Below are 21,855 nucleotides of genomic sequence, written 5' to 3' on the forward strand. Positions count from 1 at the left end.
TTAAGACCAACATAGAAAAAGAACCAGAGTTTAGGAAAATTAACCTTTGTTTTGAGTTAAAGAATATTAACACTGTTCCGGGACTTGTTTCAAAAAAGTGGGGTTATGGTTCAAAGGCATAACATCACTTCATGCAACATGGTTTTGCAACCAATGTTAATATTCTGCTGACTATTACAGATTTTTGTTTTTGGTTTATTTTGTGTGTATGTGTTTTGTTGTGGTTTTGATGCTGTTGTAAATATTACGGAACTATTTTTGGAAAATGTACACAAAAATTTTTTTTTTATAAAAGAAAAATACATCACAAAATGTTTTGTTGTTGTAAATTGTATAGAAATCTTTAGGTTTTTAATACAACTTTCTTATCATCTCAACTATTCAGCTAATGTAGAAGTTGGGGATTTTAGACTCTTCAGATCCGGCCAGACACTAACTGGTAGCTGTTTTGGCTGCACTGAAGTTAGGAGATCCCCTTTGTTGTGTCTTTCTTTGTCTAAGCTACAAAACAATAGTTTTTTAGTTGTTGTATTTAATTTGTGTTGTTGTTGTTGTTTTTGTGGTTTTTAATATTAGAATTATTGCAATTAAGTTCCAATTGATTTTCTATCGATCGATCGGTCTCTCAGCTCTTTAGATTTCTATTAGATTAAATGTCCAATTTCTTTTTTAGCATTTTACGTTTGCCATTTTTGACCGCCTTGTATTATTTCACTTTTCGCTGCGTCAGCTCTGTTGTGTGACCATTGACGCCATTGGCCAGCACGACGCCATTCTTGTTGTAACCATTGCTGCTGCTGGTGTAGCCGTTCGAGGATTTCGCACTGCTGCCATTGGCGAGTTTGCCATTGGCATGACCATTCAATAGCTTCTTTTCCGTTGTCTGGCAATCACCATTGGCAACATGACCATTGGCCATTAATGGTGCATCTTCCTTCTGGAATTTGGAGGGACGCTGCAAACAGAACATTAATAAATTCTTGTATTGCTAAACATTCCAATTCAATATCAACAAAACAAAACAATTGTCAAGTTATTAACAGAGTAGAGTAGAGTTACGCAATCAATAACGAATTTACGTTTACATTACAACAAATTAGCAAGCGGGCATTTTTTAGGTTTTTTTTAATAATTGTTTTGGGCAGTTTTTGTTCGTTTTGGTGTTTTGCGTTTTGCGATGATAGATAGATACGCAACGTTGTCGTAGGAGCGGCGAACACATTTTGTCACAAATGGATGGAGTGGTAGGTAGTAGGTACAAGTAGGTTGAAGATGGAGCGAGCGCACATAAAAGTAGAATATTGTTGATGATTACAATTAATGTTATTTAAAAGTTAAAGTTATTTAATTTAAATGAAATACATAGAAATACAACACATATGAAACAAAAGAAAGAACAACACAATCAAGTCGCTTATATGGAAAAAGAGAATAAATTAAAACAATATATTTGCATTATTTAAACAAAAAAGAGACAAATTGGTTTTCAAATGTTCAAACAGATTTCAATATTTCTTTTACTGTTTTATTAAGACACGGTGTAGAGAATGTTTTTGCTGCAAGATTTAATTGGGGGGGGTCCACGCCTTATAATTGTTAATTGCGCTCGCTCATACCCAGGCCATTCATTTTTAATGGCTTTTTTTGAAGATTCATTTTATTTGCAAAAATGTTTTTAATTAATTCGTAGTATTAAATTTTTTATAAATCCATACAAGTTTAGAATATTTACTTGTGCAGCTATCACAATTCAGCTGGCTGAATTTCCTTTAAATCACTTTTTATAAAATATGCTGAAATGTTCTAAGAAATCTAGAGGATTTTGAGCGCTATTAAGCTAGCTGAATTAAAGAAAACTATTTTAAGTATGTATATAAACCACCTTCCTCCGAACATCTCGGAAGATATGTACATATGTATGTATGTAGATAGAAGATAAGAATATCAAAGACTGTCCTCCTATTTATTCTATTTTAGGTAATAACACTGTATTTTTTTATTAAAATGTGTATGTCGTCAGGCCATGGGTTAGGTGTTTGTAACAAATATATATATAATTATATAATATAATTATAATTCGAAAAACCTTATAATCCTTTTATAAAAAAATCTAAATTGTTTTAAATAGGTGTGACATATGCGAAGCAAAATTCCCATTACAAATCATGCAAATTCAGTGTGCTGAATTGAACAGAATTCCTTAAAATTATTTTTAATAAAATTCGAAATATTCCTAATACATTAATTGAGATTTTTAGCGTAATTCAGCTAGCTGAATTTGAAAAAGAAATTATTTATCAAAAGATTTAACTCAAAGTATTGCCTATTTTTAACTCTATAAGGAAGATTAACGTTTAATTTGAAGCTGCAAATATTTTTCCCAACGGAATTTATTTAAAATCTCTTACTATAAAATATACATTGTTCTTAATACATCATGATGTGTCTTGGGGGTAATTCAATTATCTGAATTAGAACAAAATTTTATAATATACTGATTAAATCAGCCTGCAAAGATTGTTTTCCAAAGTATTACAATTCAGCTATTTTTTTTTTTTTAATTTCTTCTATACAATCTAGTCTTCTATACAATTAATCTACTAATTCAGGCAGCTGAATGAGCGTATAAAGAAGATTTATGTTTGATTCAAGCTGTAAAGATTGTTTTTTCGCTAAATGATTACAATTCAGCTAGCTGAATTTATTTATAATCTCTTTCTATAAAAACAACAATTTCTGCAGCTAGCTGAATATATATAATCTCTTTATATAAAAAATTTACATTGATTTTAATACATCACTGGGTGTCTTGAGCGTAATTAAGCTAGCTGAATTAGAAAAAATGATACTCTACTGTACAATTCAAGCCAAACGATTACAATCAGCTAGCTGAATTTATTTATGCTCACCTTCCATAAAATCTACATTGTTCTTAATACATTATGGCATGTCTTCAGCTAGCTGAATTAAACAAAAATAATGTACTTTACTGTTGAATTCAAGCTACAAAGATTTTTTCCCAAAGGATTACAATTCAGCTGGCTGATTTCATTTATAATCTCTTATTATAAAATCTATAGTGATCGTAATACATCACGACGTGTCTTGGACGTAATTCAGTTAGCTGAATTATAGAAAAAATTTTACTCTACTGTACAATTCAGCCAGCTAAATACGTATAATCTTTTTTAAAAAATCTAAATTCAGCTACCTAAATTAGAAAACAAATATTTTACTCTATTGTTGAATTCAAGCTACAAAGATTTTTCGCAAAGTATTACAATTCAGCTAGCTGAATTTAATTAAAATCTCTTTCTATAGAATCTACATTGGTCTTAATACATCATAGCGTGTCTTGGGCGAAATTCAGCTAGCTAAATTAGAAAAAAGAATTGCTACTCCAACTTTACTGTATAATTCAAGTCCAACGACTGAAATTCAGCTATCTGAATGTATATAATCCCTTTCTATTAAAACGACATACATTGTTTTTAATACATCACTGAGTGTACCCTGCAAACCAAGTGTCTGATGTCCGACACGTCTGAACAATTTCGGAAGCAAAGTCGTTCAGATTTCGTTCCGATTTCAAAACGATGTTTCGGAGAGGAAATAGTTCAGATTATGTACCGATTTCGGAACGAATGTCGGATCGAAATCGATCCGATGCCGCTCCGACATTTCGTTCCGAAATTATGTCAACCACTTCATACAACTTTCATTAAGGTATCATTACGATTTCGGATCAGATATCGGACGTATCGTCCGAATTTTGTTCCGATTTCTTGACGATGTCGGTACGATTGGTTTGCTGGGTATTGAGCGTAATTCAGCTAGCTGAATTGGAAAACAAGTGTTATATTCTATTGCTGAATTCAAACTGCAAAACTTTTTCGCAAAGTATTACAATTCAGCTAGTTGAATTTATTAACAATCTCCTTCTAAACAATATATGATGTTCTTAAAACATTGAAGCGTGCATTGGGCGCAATTCAGCTAGCTGAATTTGAAAAAAATACTCTACAGTACAATTCACCAAGCTGAATATGCCTAACCTCTTTCTAAAAACAACTATCTGAATGTATATAATCCCTTTCTATACTCTACAGTACAATTCACCAAGCTGAATATGCCTAACCTCTTTCTAAAAACAACTATCTGAATGTATATAATCCCTTTCTATTAAAACAAGATTCATTGTTTTTATTGAGTGTAATTCAGCTAGCTGAATTGGAAAACAAATGTTGTATTCTACTGTTGAATTCAAGCTGCAAAGATTTGTCGCAAAGTATTACAATTCAGCTAGTTGAATTTGTTAACAATCTCCTTCAAAACAATCTATGATGTTCTTAATACATTGAAGCGTGCATTGGGCGTAATTCAGCTAGCTGAATTTGAAAAAAATATACTCTACTGTACAATTCAGCAAGTTGAATATGTCTAACCTCTTTCTAAAAAACACTACATGGTTTTTAATACATCACTGCGTGTTTTGATCGGGCTGAATTTTTTTGAGTTGGCTGAATTAGAAAAAATATTAGACACTACTGCTGAATTCAAGCTACAAAGATTGTTTTTCTAAAGGGTTACAATTCAGTTGGCTGAATTTAATTATATTCTCTTTCTATAGAATCTACATTGGTCTTAATACATCATAGCGTGTCTTGGGCGAAATTCAGCTGGCTAAATAAGAAAAAAGAATTGCTATCTGAATGTATATAATCCCTTTCTATTAAAACGACATATGTACATTGTTTTTAATTTATCACTGAGTGTATTAAGTGTAATTCAGCTTGCTGATTTAAAAAGCAGGTGTTATATTCTACTGTTGAATTCAAGCTGCAAAGATTCTTCACAAAGTATTACAATATAGCTAGTTGAATTTATTAACAATCTCCTTCTAAACAATCTACGATGTTCTTAATACATTGAAGCATGCACTAGGTGTAATTCAGCTAGCTGAATTTAAAAACATTTACTCTACTGTACAATTCAGCAAGCTGAATATGTCTAACCTCTTTCTAAAAACAACTACATGGTTTTTAATACATCACTTGGTGTTTTGAGCGTAATTCAGCTGTCTGAATTAGAAAAAAATATTAGATTTTATTGCTGAATTTAAGCTACAAAGATTGTTTTCCTAAAGGGTTACAATTCAGCTAGCTGAATTTGGTTAAAATCTCCTTCTATACAATCTAGTTTGTTCTTAATACTTTATGACGTGTCTTGAGCGTAATTCAGCTAGCTGAATTAGAAACATTTAAGCTCCCTATGCGAAGACCTGGCCATAACACTATTGTTTCGGGTCAATCCGGTACGAAAGAACCCAATGCCGTGGGATTGTTGAACCTCTGTGTTCACATGTCATAAAACACTTGTCGATCAGTAGTTGAAGAGATAACTTGGCGCGTACCACCGATTACAAAAGGTAATCTTTGAGAAGAGACATATACCAATAAACCTTCCACATCGGAACATTTAATAAAAACTTACATAAAGTTTGAAGATTGAGCATAGTGAGGTCAAGTCCCTTGTTGGTGACGAAATAGGGAGAGCAGTATCCTCCTTTAATGAACTTCCATAGGTGCCAGTGGCAACAACAATGATAGTAGTTAAATGAAATATCTTCAAGTACTGTCTATCACAACCGTGATTAGCCAAGACGACGTATGCGATATTAACCGGTCACTGGGCTATTGGTAAGCATGTAAGGCTTCTTTATCAAACTCATTACAGCCACTGGAGCAGCTGCGGAAACGAAGAATAGGATGAAACGGTTAAGCATCTCCTCTGTTCATGCCCTGCACAAATGCAACGAAGATTTAAAGCTCTAGGACACCCCTTCCACCACGACCTAGCAGACACAACGGCACTTTTTCTGGAAGACCTTATGAGATTTCTCAATTCATTTGGCTGGATATAATTGCCAATAGATAAACGAGTGTTGGGGTTTTTAAAATGGTGTATTAAACACACTAACTGTGGCTGTCATAGGCTAGGCATCACTTAATCCAACCAACCAAACCTTGGGGTCCCTAATTTACTTAGGAGAAATGCTTTCATTTTATTCATCTATATATAATTGTTCCACAAACATCCTAGATGGGACAAGGGAGACGTCTCTCATCTCAATGAGTGCATCCTGATTCATACTCGTATTAGCTCAATGGTATGGAACCTACTGTTTATTGCCGAGCCAGAACGGCGTGTCCTAAGACATCACTTGTAGAGAAGTTTTACAAGGCTGAAATACTCAGGGAATTTCACCAACATCACTGAGGGGTATTTTGCCACCGTTGAAAATTTGATGTTGCCTGGCCTGGGAATCGAACCCACGACCTTTAGCGTGCAAGGCGGGTGTGCATACCATTGCACCACGGTGGCACTCATTTTTATTCATCTACTCCATTTTATAACTACTTATTTTGTGCGACATGTCCCTGTCGAAATAATGGGTTAGTTGGTTAGTAAGTACTATAACAACCCATTATTTGGTAATAGGATTTAGTAAAGAAAATATTCTCTTGCCACCAAGTATCCACAAATATTTTAACTTCATAGCAATTAAAACCCACAGAAAAAGGAACACACATCATCTCTCTCTTTTCATATGTGTATGTATGCGTATATACATAACCATTAGTTTTGAGCTTGTGAACATTCAATTAATATCTATAAATTGTTGCTTGGTAAAAAAAACATGGATGTCAAAAAAGCCTCCAAGACAAAATTTTATACACCAAATTGCCAAACAAACCGGCCACGAAAGTCTAGCAACCAACTAACTTAGCAGCCAGCCACTGCCAAGACACCCAATGATCAACGAGTCTAACAAAGAAAACCTATCATCATTACGATTATTATGTAATTTTTTCTGTTCAGTTTGTTTTTATGTTAATGGTTTGTTACTGCTGTGCGCTTGGCTTGGCGTTATGGTCGGCGGCATTGTCTGTCCGTCCGTCCGGCTGGCTAGCTAGCTATGGACCAGTGTGAGACGAATATTTTTTATTCATGGATTTTTAAACTTTCACTTGTTTTGTTGCCCAAGATGATGATGATGGTGTGACGATGACGGCCACAGCAGAAGCGTCAGCATCCATAACTATGACGATTTGAATGTGATGCTTAGAAAAGGTTTAATTTGTTTAGGAATTTAAGAAATCTACTGCACATTTTTGTAATTCAGATTACAACAAAATATTATTGTGTGACATTTTGGGAATGTCAACTGATGACTAATGCTGATATCCAACTGATTTTAGATATGAATTATTTATTTCAAATGTTTTCCAGACACTGTGCAACGTTGCTGAGCCAGTGAAATATGGCTAACACCACAAACCCAAAGACCCATATTTTTGTGTAAAGCCATCGTACCGGTAAATAGCAAAGTGAAGAGAAAAAATAATTTAAAAAAATGAAAGCAAACACACACACATTTTGTTGGACAAAGTTGGTTGAATTGACTTGAAGAAATTTGGGAATAGGGTTATTTTTAGTAGTTGGCGCTGAATTCATTCACTGAATGAATGGTAAAAACCCAATAAAGCTTGACTTTGGTATGTGTACGTTTTGATGTTGCCATGGCTTGTCGTTGTTGTAGGTACAACATAAAATGTATTTATGTATGCATGTCGACAGACAAAATCAATGTCAATGAATTTTGTTTAACCAAATTAAAAGGCAAATGCTTCCATGGTGCAGTGCATGTGGGTCATATGGGTGACGACACTAACCACATAAGGTGATGACAAAAGGAAAAAAAAATATTAGAAAATAGTTTCAATTTCATTATGCACAACAGAGAGGAGTTTGAATAAAGTTTGACCTTAATTTTCATGTACGATATTTCATTTTCGTTAATGAAAACAAAATTAAAACATTTTTTTTATATAAGTATGGAATTTGTTGATGTAACACAAATTATCTTTACTATACATGCATTTCTAACTATCAATGAAACTCTGATTTGAATAAATGGATTTCGATTTGTAATGGCTTACAACTATTATGAATTTAATGAATTCCAACTATTACAGTTATGATTTTTGTATGTTTTTATAAATCTACTAATGATCCAGATAAAATTTTACCAAATTTAACATTTATTTTAAACAATCTTAATTTTCAATCTCAATTTAAAATTTTGAAAATGTATTATCAATTTTTATTACATTCTTGTTATTCAATATAAAATTGAATTATAAAAATGAGATCTGTGACAAATTCAGAAATAAAAAGACGCAGAACCGTAGGGTTATACAGTGAGTTCTCGGAGGTCGGGTGATATCTACCTTTATGAAATTTCTTAGCCTCCGGCAGGGTAGAGCTTATAATGTATTAGGGTGACTGACTATGCTGCCATCTAGCCGTTGAACAATAAACTCATTGTGTAGAATTTCAGTAGTTTTTAGAAATCTAAAATTAGAAATCTTGTACAGAGGAAGAGGGAGTTCCCTAAGGTGGGGGGATAATCACCTTATTAAGATATCTGTAGTGGGCTCTTGAAATGATGCCCCTGTACATATTGGTCGATGGTGCTGATATTATTGGAAATCGGACCCGGACACTCAGTGCACCACGGTGGCAACCGTAGACAAATTGATCTTGAATAATTCTTATAAATCTATAGGTCAGTCCGGGGTAAGTTCTGCGTCTTCAGTATGGGATTCAATATTCAGAACATCGCCCTGAGCACTGCAACAGGGTGTTTCCTATGACACCTGTGGCCGTAGACGGATTTTCCCAACACAAGTACGTAACGAAAGGTCCTCAGATAAGTAAGTAAAAACGTATCAGTAGACCTTGCCAACAAAAATATCCCCTCAAATTGTGTGAATTCAAACCTCGACACAACCGAAATCTTTTCCCCAAAAATTATGTATGAGCTTGCCGTAAAAAATACAGAAGCTGTTAGTGTATTTATTATACCCTACACCACCCTGTGGTAAAGGTATTATGTGTTAGTGCATTTGTATGTAATATGCCTAAGGAAAAGAGATAGACCCATAGTTCCTTCTAGGGATATGCATAGAATCACTTTCTGAGTCGAGTTAAGCATGTCCGTCCGTTCGCAACGTACAGGTCGCATTTATTGTTCGACCTGTTATTATTGTTTGATGCACCAAACACGCTGTATCTGTCCAATTTTGATGAAATTTGGAATGTGTTACGGAATTAGGTTCAGATTTGGATATAGCTCCCATATAAATTTTCGGCCGATTTTTGGTATTTGGTGCACGAAACACGTTATATATGTCCGATCTCAATGAAATTTGGAATGTGTGACAGAATTTGGTCTAGAAATAAGTGTGCCAAATTATATCAAATTCGGTTCAGATTTTGGATATAGCTCCCATATATATTTTCGGCCGATTTGTGGTATTTGATGCACCAAACACACTGTATCTGCCCAATTTTGATGAAATTTGGAATGTGTGATGGAATTAGGTCTATAGATAAATGTGCCAAATTATATCAAAATCGGTTCAGATTTGGATATAGCTCCCATATATAATTTTGGCTGATTTTTGGTATTTGGTGCACGAAAGACGTTATATATGTCCGATCTCAATGAAATATGGAATGTGTGACGGAATTTGGTCTAGAAATAAGTGTGCCAAATTTTATCGAAATCGGTTCGGATTTGGATATAGCTCCCATATATATTTTATCTATGCACAGTGGTGTAGGGTATCATATAGTCGGCCAAGCCCGACTTTGAACCTTTCCTTACTGATTTTAACTTCTGTGGACGTTCAGAAAAACGTTTTCCTAATAAATTTTAATTGGTTTAATGCACAAAAGTGTTGAACTTTTGCGAAGGATGTACCGACATGCATTTTGGAAGTGGACCTAATTTTGGGATAGTTGGTCATCCAAGGATTTTTTTAGATATTTTGGCATCTGCTTGCCAACCAGGCAAATTATGTCGTTGAAGTGAGAATCTCAAGGACTATCTCTGATAAAGCTTTTAAAACAATCTTCGAACAGCTCCTAAACTGCAAATAAGCCAATCTTTTTGATTTCTGTGAGGGAGGTACTGGAAAGAGTTGTCCGATAAATTATAACTTCGAACTTCATTTAAGTTTGTGAGAAATATTACGATTTGCAACAGTTAAACCAATGTCAGTCGCTTCTGATCGCGTCCACAAGTCATTTTTGTTGGTTGTTGGAAGCATGAAGTTTTCCACAAAAAACATTATATCGCTGTAAATAGTGCGGCAAGGAGTGTCTTCGAACATTTCAAAACGATCTTCAAACAGCCCATAACCTACACATAAGTGAAAATTTTTAACTTCTGTGAGGGAGGTATCGAGAGGTGTTGTCCGATATACACCATTTTCAGAAGTAATTCGAATTAGTACTTTATATTTAATTCGTAACATTTCATTTGTAATACGAGAATTCCATTCGTAATTCCAAGAATTTCAATTGTAATTCGATAATTGCATTTGTAATTCGAATTATTCCATTTGTAATTGGAGAAGTCCTTTTGTAGTTAGAAGCATTTCAATTGTAATTTGAATTTTCCCATTTGTAATTCGAATTATTTCATTTGTCATTCGAATTTTTAAATTTGAAATTAGCATTCCTCCATTTGTAATTCGAATTATTCCATTTGAAATTAGTATTATTCAATTTGAAATTCGAATTATTTCATTTGTAATTCGAATCATTTTATTTGGAATTCGAAAAACCAAATATATTCCATTTGTAATTACAGAATTCCTTTTGTAGTTAGACGCATTTCAATTGTAATTCGAATTTTCGTATTTGTAATTCAAATTATTTCATTTGTCAGTCGAATTTTTAAATTTGAAATTAGCATTACTCCATTTGTAATTCGAATTATTCCAGTTGAAATTAGTATTATTCAATTTGAAATTCGAATTATTTCATTTGCAATTCAAAACATTTTATTTGTAATTCGAAAAAAAAAACAAATATAATACCAATGTACCAATGTTGTTGTAATTTTATTATTTTGAATGGAATTTCAAATAGAATAATTCAAATTACAAATGAAGAAATTCGAATTACAAATGGACAAATTCAAATTACAAATGAACAAATTCGAATTACAATTGAAATAAGAATCCAATCCCACGGCAGTGGGTTCTTACGTACCGGATTGACCCGAAACCAAAAGTGTTTCGGCCAGCGACTGACAACCGAGCATTAGATGCTGCTACAACAACAACAAATGAAATAATTCGAATTTTAAATGCAATATAACGAATTACAAATAGAATAATTCGAATTACAAATGGAATTTTCGAATTACAAATATAAATATAATATAAATAGAATTCTCGTATTACAATTTAATGTTCCGAATTACAATTGAAATTCAGTAATTAAAATTGAAATGTTTCAATTGAAATACTTCGAATTATAAATAGAATTCTCGAATTACAATTGAAATGTTTCGAATTACAATTGGAATTCTCTAATTAAAATTGAAATGTTTCGAATTACAAATGTAATTCTCGAATTACAATTAAAACGATTCGAATTACTTCTCAAAGTATATTCAAATGGGATACTCAATTAGTAAGTTATTGTGGTCATCAGTAATTTTGTTTGGATCGGCAGAGTATTTAGGTAATATTGTGCCATTAGCACAGGAAATATAACTTGCCAGCGATAAAATTCTACGACCGTAAAAAGGGTACAACCTGTCTCAAAAAAATTAAGACGAACCTTAAACTGCATTTATGCGAAACATTTTAAATTTTGTGTGGGAGGTATCCGACGGATATAGATCATATTGGAACCTGATCTATCCCTTGAAAAGGTATCACGATGTGCAAAATATGGACCAAATCTTATACTCCCTGCCCGAGTTATAGTGCGCACCATTTTCGAAAAGAATTTTGAAATTTTGTGGGGGAGGTACACAAAAGAGTGGGTACACATCTTTGAACTTAAACTCAATTTTTATAAATTGTGGGGCTAAATCCACTAAAAATGGCATGTAGTGGAATTGCGTAAAACATTTTTTGAAATTAACGAAAATTTTTCGTAATAACATTAGGCAATTCTCCTTGCGGCAATTGTCAGTTTGTCGGTGAGAGAGGGTGTTGAGAGGCAACGGGTTACCATATGCCTCACCTCTCTTTCCTTCAAACTATCAATTGCCGCAAAGAAAATTGCCTAATGTAAATATGGACTTTAGGCCTCGACATATAAGAAGCATGGCATTCTTGCTGAAGTCATATCTGATAAAAGACTAAAGACCAAGTTCGGCCTACTAAAAAGATTTCAGAATCACATTTGAATTTTGTCGAACTTGGTCCTTTGGTCATTTACCAGATATGACTTAAGCAAGAATGCCATGCTTCTTATGTATGTGTCGAGGCCTTTATATCAATGGTGCACAAGAAGAGAATGCTATTTTGGGTTTTGTATGTGAAAGAGAGTTGTAGTTAACTTTTTCGTAAAGACGCGTGCATGACTGCTTTATATATACAGGGTGCGGCTAAAGTTACTATATGATGTAAAACAATTGTAACTTCTTTGCTTGCGAGTATTTAAGTTTTTCTTTTTTCCTACTTCAGAAATTAAACTTGGGAGAATATTTAAAAATGGAACGCTATACAATTGCGCAAAGAACTAAGATAGTTTTTCTATTCATTGAAAATCATCTTTCGATAATTAATACTCAACGTGCATACAGAAGATTTTATGGTGTAAGAACTGCTCCAACGGGTCCAACCATTCGTTCGTTGGTGAATAATTTTGCTGAATATGGGACTGTCGGAGATTCAAGACGTACGGGCAGACCTCGAACTGGCAGATCGGTCGAAAATATTGATGCTGTGCGACAGAGCGTCGAAGAAAATCCGGAGACATCAACGAGAAGACGATCTTCCCAGTTGCAGCTTTCTGACCGCACTCTTCGGCGAATTTTAAAACACGATTTGCACCTCTTCCCTTACAAAATCCAACTAGTCCAAAAACTAAACCCTGAGGACTTCGTATTGCGATTGGAATATGCTAGAGCAGTTTTAAATCTCGTTGATCAAAATGAAAATTTTTTTGGTCAAATTTAATGATGACCGACGGAGCGCATTTTCACTTGAACGGTTTCGTAAATAAACAAAACAACAGATTTTGGGGATCACAAAATCCCAAAAATCTTCATCAGAAATCTTTACACGCAATTCGTGTTACCGTTTGGTGTGGCATTATCGCCCAAAAAGTTTACGGTCCTTTTTTTTGAAAACGATCAAGGTGTATGTGAAACAATAAATGGAGAACGTTACAGAGTAATGGTACAAAATTTTTTATTTCCGCAACTGTCACCAAACGCCAATATATGGTTTCAACAAGATGGTGCAACAGCTCATACAGCCCGTGCAATGATGGACTTATTAAGACAACAATTTCCAAATCGGATAATTTCTAAAAACGGCGATTTGAGATGGCCACCACGATCGCCAGATTTGACTGCACCGGATTTTTTCTTGTGGGGCTATCTCAAAGACAAAGTTTATGTGAATAAGCCCCAAACCTTGCAGCAACTAAAGGACAACATTCAAGAAGAAATTGATCGTATACCACAAGAAACACTCAACAAAGTTATGGAAAATGCCATAAAAAGAGCACATTTTTGCGTTAGAGAAAACGGTTCTCATTTAACTGATATTATTTTTCATAATTAATGTAAAAAATAACATAAAATAAACTTTCTTTTTATCATAAATTTTTTTTGTTTTTTTTTATTCCATTCAATAGTTATTTAAAAAACAAATCATATAGTTACTTTAGCCGCACCCTGTATATGTCCTACCGATATCGAAAGTGCTGTCAACTTTAATTACAATAATTTTACGTTTTAATTTTACCGATTTTTGTCGGTAACCTAAAAAATGAGTTACAGAATTCCACTACTGAAATAGATTTCGTCCGAACATATTTGGGGTCTAAAACTATTTTTTTCGGTTAGGCACATTTTTTATCGCATCAAAGTGTATAGAATCTCGTTAGCCTAAAGCCTGAGGATATAAAAACAGGAATCCACCGTACTCGGAGTTAATCCAACACTCATTGCAGCACAAGAACGCCAGCTGTCAAGCAAAGCGTAAGTGACTTTCGTTAATTTAATATCAGAGTGAATATCAGCCGCCTCAATTCGGATTGGGTGTTTCGTACCCGAATTTATTGTTAAATTTGCAATGGAATCAATGGGTTTTAGGGCTGATATCGTTAGCCTAAAGCCTGAGGATATAAAAACAGGAATCCACCGTACTCGGAGTTAATCCAACACTCATTGCAGCACAAGGACGCCAGCTGCCAAGCCAAGCGTATGTGCTTTTAGTTAATTTAATATCAGAGTGGTGTAGCCGCCTCAATTCGGATTGGGTGTTTCGTACCCGAATTCCTCGGTCACACTACCGTGTTTCATTGAAACAATTTCATGAAATTTAGGGTTTCTAGACTGATTTCCATATTAGAGTAAGATAATGAAATTGCTGTAGTGAGGAATTCGATCTATAAATACCTAAAAGTTTCACGAAAACCACTCTAGTGTGACCTTCGACTAAATTTGCAATTGGATTCAACTGGTTGTAGGACTGGTTTTAGCCTTGGCAACTGCAATTTTCTTTCATACGTAGTCACATACATGTAACAGTAACTGTTGAAGATGTATATTTTTAGATTTTGGAAAACCTTCAAAGCAGATCCATAGCGAAGCTATGAAAAACTTATAGACGATTGTACTTAAGCTTTTTTTTTTAATTAGTTAAGAAAGCTATAAAAGAACTTGTCGCTGGAATAAACAAATATCAACAGTGTTGCTAACTTATAACTAAACTTTTCCGAAAACTAACAGAGATTTTTTCATCTGTCACGTGTCATCATTGTGACATTTAATGTTTTAGGCCTGATTTAAAGATGTTACATTTTTGGGAGTGAGTGCTATTAACTGTTAATTTTGAGTTATTGCAATTAAAAAAACATTTATTTAATGCCAATTGTAGTTTGTTAGAAAGTCCAAAAAACACTAAATTTTCCCCAACCAGGTGCAAAATATTGAAAGTGCAATGTCTTAATTTTGCCTTTAAATTTTTGAGTCATTAATAATGCAAATATTTCTATGTGAAGTAATAATGGTAAAACTAATGATGGAACGAACAAGGCTATAAATAAAAGGAGATAACATACATCCAATTAATTTTAGAAGTTTAAATATTTCAAATAAATCCTGATAAAAAAGTTAAACGGGCAAAAGCTCTAACATGACTTTTCAAAAACATTGTTTCCCATGTGCAAACACATGCGTATTTTGTTGTTGTGTTTACACTGGATACAGTGTGGTTTGCAAAGTCCTGGCAAGTAAATTTTAGCTTTTACTTTAATGACATCAGTAATGACTGGTTCTTAAACCAGACATCGTTTTACATCACTGAAGAAAAATCATTGATTGATAAATAAATTATTAAATATTATTTCGAAAATTAATTATAGTTCGATAAGAAGAAATTGATTGACATATTTTGATAATAAATTTTGTAAATTATGAGAATATTTTAATCAAAAATACAAAATTAGGTTCGATAACTATTTTTATAGCCATAATTGTTTCCTTTAAACTCCAAACTCTTTATTATAACCTTGTTCGCTTGAATTATTTCATTGAAAACAATACTTATTTTCTTTTTTCTTGAAAAGAAAAAAAAACTACATACCGATTTGCGTCCTTTGTAGGCTTGTTTGTAGAATTCATTGAACAAGAAGAAGAACATAACGGCATGCATACCAATCCACCATACAAAGGCTTTGGGATAATTACATTCAATGAACAACAATTGGAAGGCATGGACCATAATCAAAATGAATTGCACCTAAAAAAGAAAATCGATAAAAATTATATATAACATTTCTAAAACACCGCCACAAATTATTGTTGCTCCCTTTATACTTACCATTTGCAAAGTGGTCAAATATTTCTTCCACCACAAATATTTTTGGAATTGAGGACCCATGGCAGAGAACATATAATAGGTGTACATAATAATGTGTACAAAAGTGTTGAGCAAACCGAAGAAGGTACTGTGACCGCCAGGTGTGAATTTAACACCGAACCATACCGACATGGGCATACAACCGTGATGAATAACATGGAGAGTGGTAATTTGACTTTCTTTTTTGCGCAACACAAAGAATATCTGAAATAGAAATTATGAGTTTTAAAAATATATTTTAAATATTTTAGATTCATTTGAAGTTGATTTCAATCTTACCGTATCCATGAACTCTGTGAATTTTGAGAAGTAATACCACCAACAAGCATGGACCATCTAAATAGTTGTTTTTATTAAAAGAAATTGCAAAAAAATTTAAATTAGATATATTTTCCAAAATTATTTGTGTATATAATTTATTTAGCTGTTGAAAATTAAGCAATATATCTGCAATTTATTAAATGTTAAATAAAATCATGATGATATATTTATATAATTTGATAGGTTAGGTCGAGTCTTAATTTCTTAAAAAACTTAATTTCTACAAGAAATTTAATCTGTGTAAAGTTTTAGATCTATTTTATCCGATATTTAAAAACTTAAAATCAACACCAACACCATTTTTACGTGTAATCCGAATAATTTTAGTTTTAATTTGATTATTTATTTGATATTCACTTAACATGTATTTCATTTGAAATTCGATTTTTTATTATAATTCGAAATATTTTAGATGTCCTTAAATATTGGGATGTTTTGGGGGCCCATATTTCAGCGAGTATTGGCTTTCATTAGCAAAAAATCAACACTATCCGAAAATTGGATAGAAGCGTAAAAGTATTCAACTTTTGAGGAAGAGGTACCTAAAAAATAGACCATCTTAGAACTGGAAGTACTTATATTAGTCATTCTTTTCATATTAGTTGGACATCGTAGCATTTTTCTAGAACTTGTAGGTCATTATATCAGGAAGTAAGGAATTGTCCTCAAACAAAATTATATCGTTGTAATGAATGATTTCAAAACAATCTCTAATCCTAATCACTAATCTACACTCCTTCAGATTGTAATTCCTAATCTATACTCCTTCAGGTTGTCCGATTTGATTTAAAGGTAGACAAACTTCAGCCACCCTTTCGATAGTTATCGTGTCCATCAGCCATTTTATTTGGTCACCGTAGAATTTTTTAGAGCTTTTGGACGATTATGTCAGGCAGCATAGACTTCCCATGAAGAACATAAAATCACCGAAAAGGACCACGGCTTTTTAGAGCTTTTGGACGATTATGTCAAGCAGGCAGACTTCCCATAAAGAACATAAAATCGCCGAAAAGGACCACGGCTTTTGTAATTTTTTCCTAGGTCATACCATTTTTGAGATATATAAGTTTAAGTTGGGCAATTACAGTCATGACTTTGTTTTATAAGGAGGCGATACAGTCAGTGCTTGTCCCAATTTAAATTTCTATATCTCGAAAATGGTAATACTTACGAAAATATCATAAAGGACAATCTTGTAGAGAATTTTCACTCTTACAACATTTTTTTTAATCCCATATCGATAGGGCTTTCTGAAACTACAATGTTCATAGATGCGAAAAATCCAAAAACACACAAAAAAATCGCCGGAGGGATTTTCAAATAAATCGCGGTCAAATTTCACATTTTTAGGGATTTTTAGTTTTTTTTAAAAGCCCGTTTTATTTGAAAATCCCTCAGGTGTAAGCACCTTTCATTTAAATTTAGTTAAGGCGCACCGTGGGACTGCAAGGAGTACCTTCGGTAAACACCTCAAAAGGATCCGCGAACTGCACATTGGAGAAAATTTGAAGTTTTGTTGGCTTTTATTGCCCGATATAGATTTTTTTGGATGATGTACGTTTGGAAGAAACTTCACGATGTGCAAAGTTTAAACCAAATCGGACACTCAATTCTCAAGTTTTCGTGCTGATGACATTTTAGTTGGTGCCGGCAGAGGTTTTTGAATCTCAGGAAGTATAGACCTGACATTGTATAGCTGTAATAGAGACTGCCTACTACATAATGGACGTGTCCTACTACATGATGGTATGTGCCTTACCATCAAGGAACACAATCAGACGGTTTTGTCGACAGGTATACGAATATACTCTTAGCCTAAAAAAATAATACCAGAAATTGTGTAGTTGGGTGGCGTAGGGGATGAAAGATACCAAAACTAGCCAAGGACTTATTTTGGTCGCCCATTCATATCAAGTGGTCACTGAACTCCCGTGGTATCATCTGGGGAACTGCCTTTTACACCTATTAAGGTAGCGATCTAACATGTGCCGAACTTTAAAAAACTTGGGTTGGGTGCTGGGTAAGTATCCCACCACAATAAAGTTGACTGGAATGTTCGGACTCCTTATAGAGAAGGTGCAGTTTACGCACTGCAGATTACAAGGCCGATATTAGTGTCATACAGGAAACACGGTGGAGGGGAAAATGCGTAACAACAACTCCTAAAAGTGACGCACTGTATTATAGCTGCCATGACACAAAGCAGGTGTTTGGTTGGGAATTTGTAGTTAGTCGGAGGTTAAACCATTTCGTATGGACTTGCCATAATTCGGATCTGTTTTATTTGCGCTCGTGCCTCCACTGAAGACAAGACAAGGACGAACAGACCTAGGCGATTTTAAAACCAAAATTGGGAATGGGAATATCTTCTACCCAACAGTCTTCAGAGTGAAACTTCTGAGAATGTAATGAGGCTGATAGACTTCGCAGCGGCAAAAACCATAGAATTGGGCAGATTTAATCATCTCGACATTCATAAGTACACCTCGCTATCACAGGATCAAAAAACTAAAAAGAAAAATGATAACGTTGAGATAAATGGAAGACATTCATCGGGCATGCTTGATGATGATCCATCCCCAGAGCAAACATTGAGTCAGATCACTAACTTTTTGCAACAATGGTAAATGCCAGGTTAAACGCAGCAAATCAATTAAGAACAGGTAAGTCACAGCACGGACATCGGTAAGCTGCAATCACCACAGTATATTCCTCTCAAATGGCCCAATTGCTTAATGAAAGCACTCCTCGTTCCGGTAACATATCAATACAGTGGCAAAGTATTAGCCACTCCATGCACACAGCCGCATAATCCATACTTGGAAACCTGTGCTATGACCATGAATGTCATGCTCCTACCGAAGCGAAGAATTCGTCACATTGGGCTACTCTAAAATCAGTGGCAACGAGTAGCGCACGAGAGAGTCATCGTACAAGTGAAAAAGTACCACACGGCTTTGCCGACAGAGATATACCCTGAACCTATTTGAAACTTTAATCTATGGACGATATAGAATCGAATAGCGGCTACGCAATGAAAATCATGTTCTCCAATAATTATGTATTAGGGAGTTTTCAGATATTGTGACCCCTTTTGGGAGTATGAACTTAGGACAAAAAATATATAAAGCTCTCAGGTGATGCGGAGGAGGTACCTGAAGGAATGGATCGACATAGTCCATTTTGGAAGTGGATCTTATTTGGGGAGTCATTTCAGTTGATCACCGTATAACTTAGAGGTTTTGGAGGACCATGTCAAGAAGTGTAGACTTGCCTACGAAAAATATAATATCGCTGTAAACAGGACCACAAGGAGAAGTATCGGTTAAATGTTCCAAGGATCTTGGAACATATCCTAAACTAAACTTTTCTGGGAGATGGAACCTAAGTGGAAGTTCGACATGGATCATTTTCCAAGTCAAACTTCATTTGGACAAAATATTAGGAAATCCATAGTTAAATTTTCCAAGGATCTTGGAACATATCCTGAACTTAACTTTTCTGGGAGAGGTAACCTAAGTAGAAGTCCGATATGGATCATTTTCCAAGTCAAACTACATTTGGAGAAAATATTAGGAAATCCAAAGTTTGGACCAAATCGTTAGCTCCGTTCAACAGATATAGAGAGTACAATTTTAGCGAGAGTACAATTTGGGGGAGGTACCCGAAAGAGTGGACCCATATGTCTAATTTTCGAACTTATACTGAGTTTGGTCAAAATATTATGAATGTCAAATTTTGCACCGAATGGGCTGATTCTTTCGAGAGTTATCGTGCGTCCTAGGCACTACACATTGCACCATAGGGGTTTTTTTATACCTCTCGGGTTATTTTTCAGGAAGAATGGACTTGCTCCTGAAAAACCTTGTATAGTTGTTTTGGGGCCAGCGAATACAAATTGTTACAACAAAAATTAAAGTGCACTTTTCCGAAAATTTGTTTGAAAGGAGGGGGCCAATATAATCCATATGTGAACTTTATCTAAGATTTGCAGAATATTATGATGTACAAAGTATAGACCAAATCTTTACTGCCTTCGAGAGTTATCGTTCGCACGATATTGTTCATCTATGAACTTAAATGAAGATTGGGCAAAATATTACGAAGGCCACATTTTGGACCAAATCGGTTGATCAGACTGACGAACGGACATGGCTAAATCGACTTCAAATTGTCTAAAACCCCTATTTCGATGAGGCACATTTTGCACGTTTGAAAGTGTATATGCCCTCGTTAGCAGAAATGCTGAGGATATATGAATGTGGAGTGTGGTGAAATTTAACATAAATTCAACTCACCAGTTCTAAACATATGTTTTTTGCTTATTTGTCGACATTTAGTGGCATATAATTACTACTTATTTAGGGAAACATGTGTTTGTTGAAATAATGGGTTATCACAACAGATAGCCACAGCTTAATGAAAGCTTAATGAAAGCACTCCTCGTCCCGATAACATATCAAACAGCCGCAAAATCAGTACTTGGATACCAGAGACTCCACCAAGGAATCAAAAGTATGACCAGGAGTGTCGTGCTGCTACCGAAGAGAAAAATGCGGCATATAGGGCTACTTTACAATCAGTAGCAACGCGCACGAGAGAGGTATCGGGAGAAAAAGAGAGAGGAGAAACGTCTTTTCCGCAGGAAAAATAGAGAGATGGAAAAGTGGGAGTGTGATCAAATCGAGATGTACAGGAGACAGAATGAAGTCCGAAACTTCTACCAAAGAGTGAAACATCAAACTGATGGCTTTGGAACTGGCACATCCTCCTGTAGAGATCAGCATGGTAATCTGGTAACTGATACAGATAGTGTGCTAAGGATATGGAAAGAGCATTTTTCCAAACTGTTGGTATCCAATCGTATCGAAGTCGACGAAGATACTGCAGATCCAATCCCAGAAGATGGTATTGAATGTATACCACCCGGCCAAGATGAGGTAAAGACAGCAATAAACCGGCTGAAGAATAATAAGGCAACAGAAGCTGATGGCCTACCAGCCGAGCTGTTTAAAACCGGAGGCGAAGCGCTGATGAGGTTTATGCATCAGCTAGTTAGCTCCATCTGGCAGGAAGAACGCGTACACGACGATTGGAACCTGAGCATCCTGGGTTCCGTCCATAAGAAAGGAGATATGTCTTTATGCTTCAACTATAGGGGCATAAGTCTTCTCCCTATCGCCTACAAGATAGTGTCAGGGATATTGTGCGAACGACTAAAGCCCATGGTCAACGAAATAATTGGACCACACCAATGCGGCTTTAGACCTGGCAAGTCCACCATTGACCAGATATTTACCCTGCGGCAAATCCTGGAGAAGAACCAAGAGATTCAGATCGACACCTCCCACCTTTTTGTCGATTATAAAGCAGCCTTCGACAGCCCGCTACGTTCAAAGGTATTCCAAGCCATGTCTGAATTTGGTAACCCCGCAAAGCTCATTCGGCTTTGTAAAATGACTCTAACTGACACAAGATCTTCAATTAAAATAGGAAAGAACCTCTCCGAAGAGTTTTGTATCAAAAGAGGTTTCAGGCAAGGAGACAGCCTTTAGTGTGA

General features: G+C 34.8%; 1 protein-coding gene across 50 annotated transcripts in view; it reads right to left on the reverse strand.

Moving 5' to 3' along the window:
* The window catches only part of LOC141390114 (very long chain fatty acid elongase AAEL008004), a 150,309-nt gene continuing 128,454 nt past the window's right edge, over positions 1–21,855 (reverse strand). For 25 of the 50 annotated variants that reach the window (XM_073962719.1, XM_073962725.1, XM_073962740.1 and 22 more), the window contains 4 exons: positions 16,254–16,310; positions 15,936–16,178; positions 15,699–15,854; positions 1–955 (listed from right to left, as the gene is read on the reverse strand). In XM_073962719.1, the coding sequence (XP_073818820.1) occupies positions 707–955; positions 15,699–15,854; positions 15,936–16,178; positions 16,254–16,310 (705 nt within the window). In that variant the 3' untranslated portion in view covers positions 1–706. Of the gene's footprint in view, positions 989–15,698; positions 15,855–15,935; positions 16,179–16,253; positions 16,311–21,855 lie in introns of all 50 variants that reach the window. The other 25 variants (XM_073962702.1, XM_073962691.1, XM_073962694.1 and 22 more) reach the window with 1 other exon arrangement.

Source organism: Musca autumnalis, unplaced genomic scaffold (assembly GCF_047663935.1).
Source record: "Musca autumnalis isolate F117 unplaced genomic scaffold, ASM4766393v1 scaffold_1, whole genome shotgun sequence".
Classification (NCBI taxonomy): Eukaryota; Metazoa; Arthropoda; class Insecta; order Diptera; family Muscidae; genus Musca; species Musca autumnalis.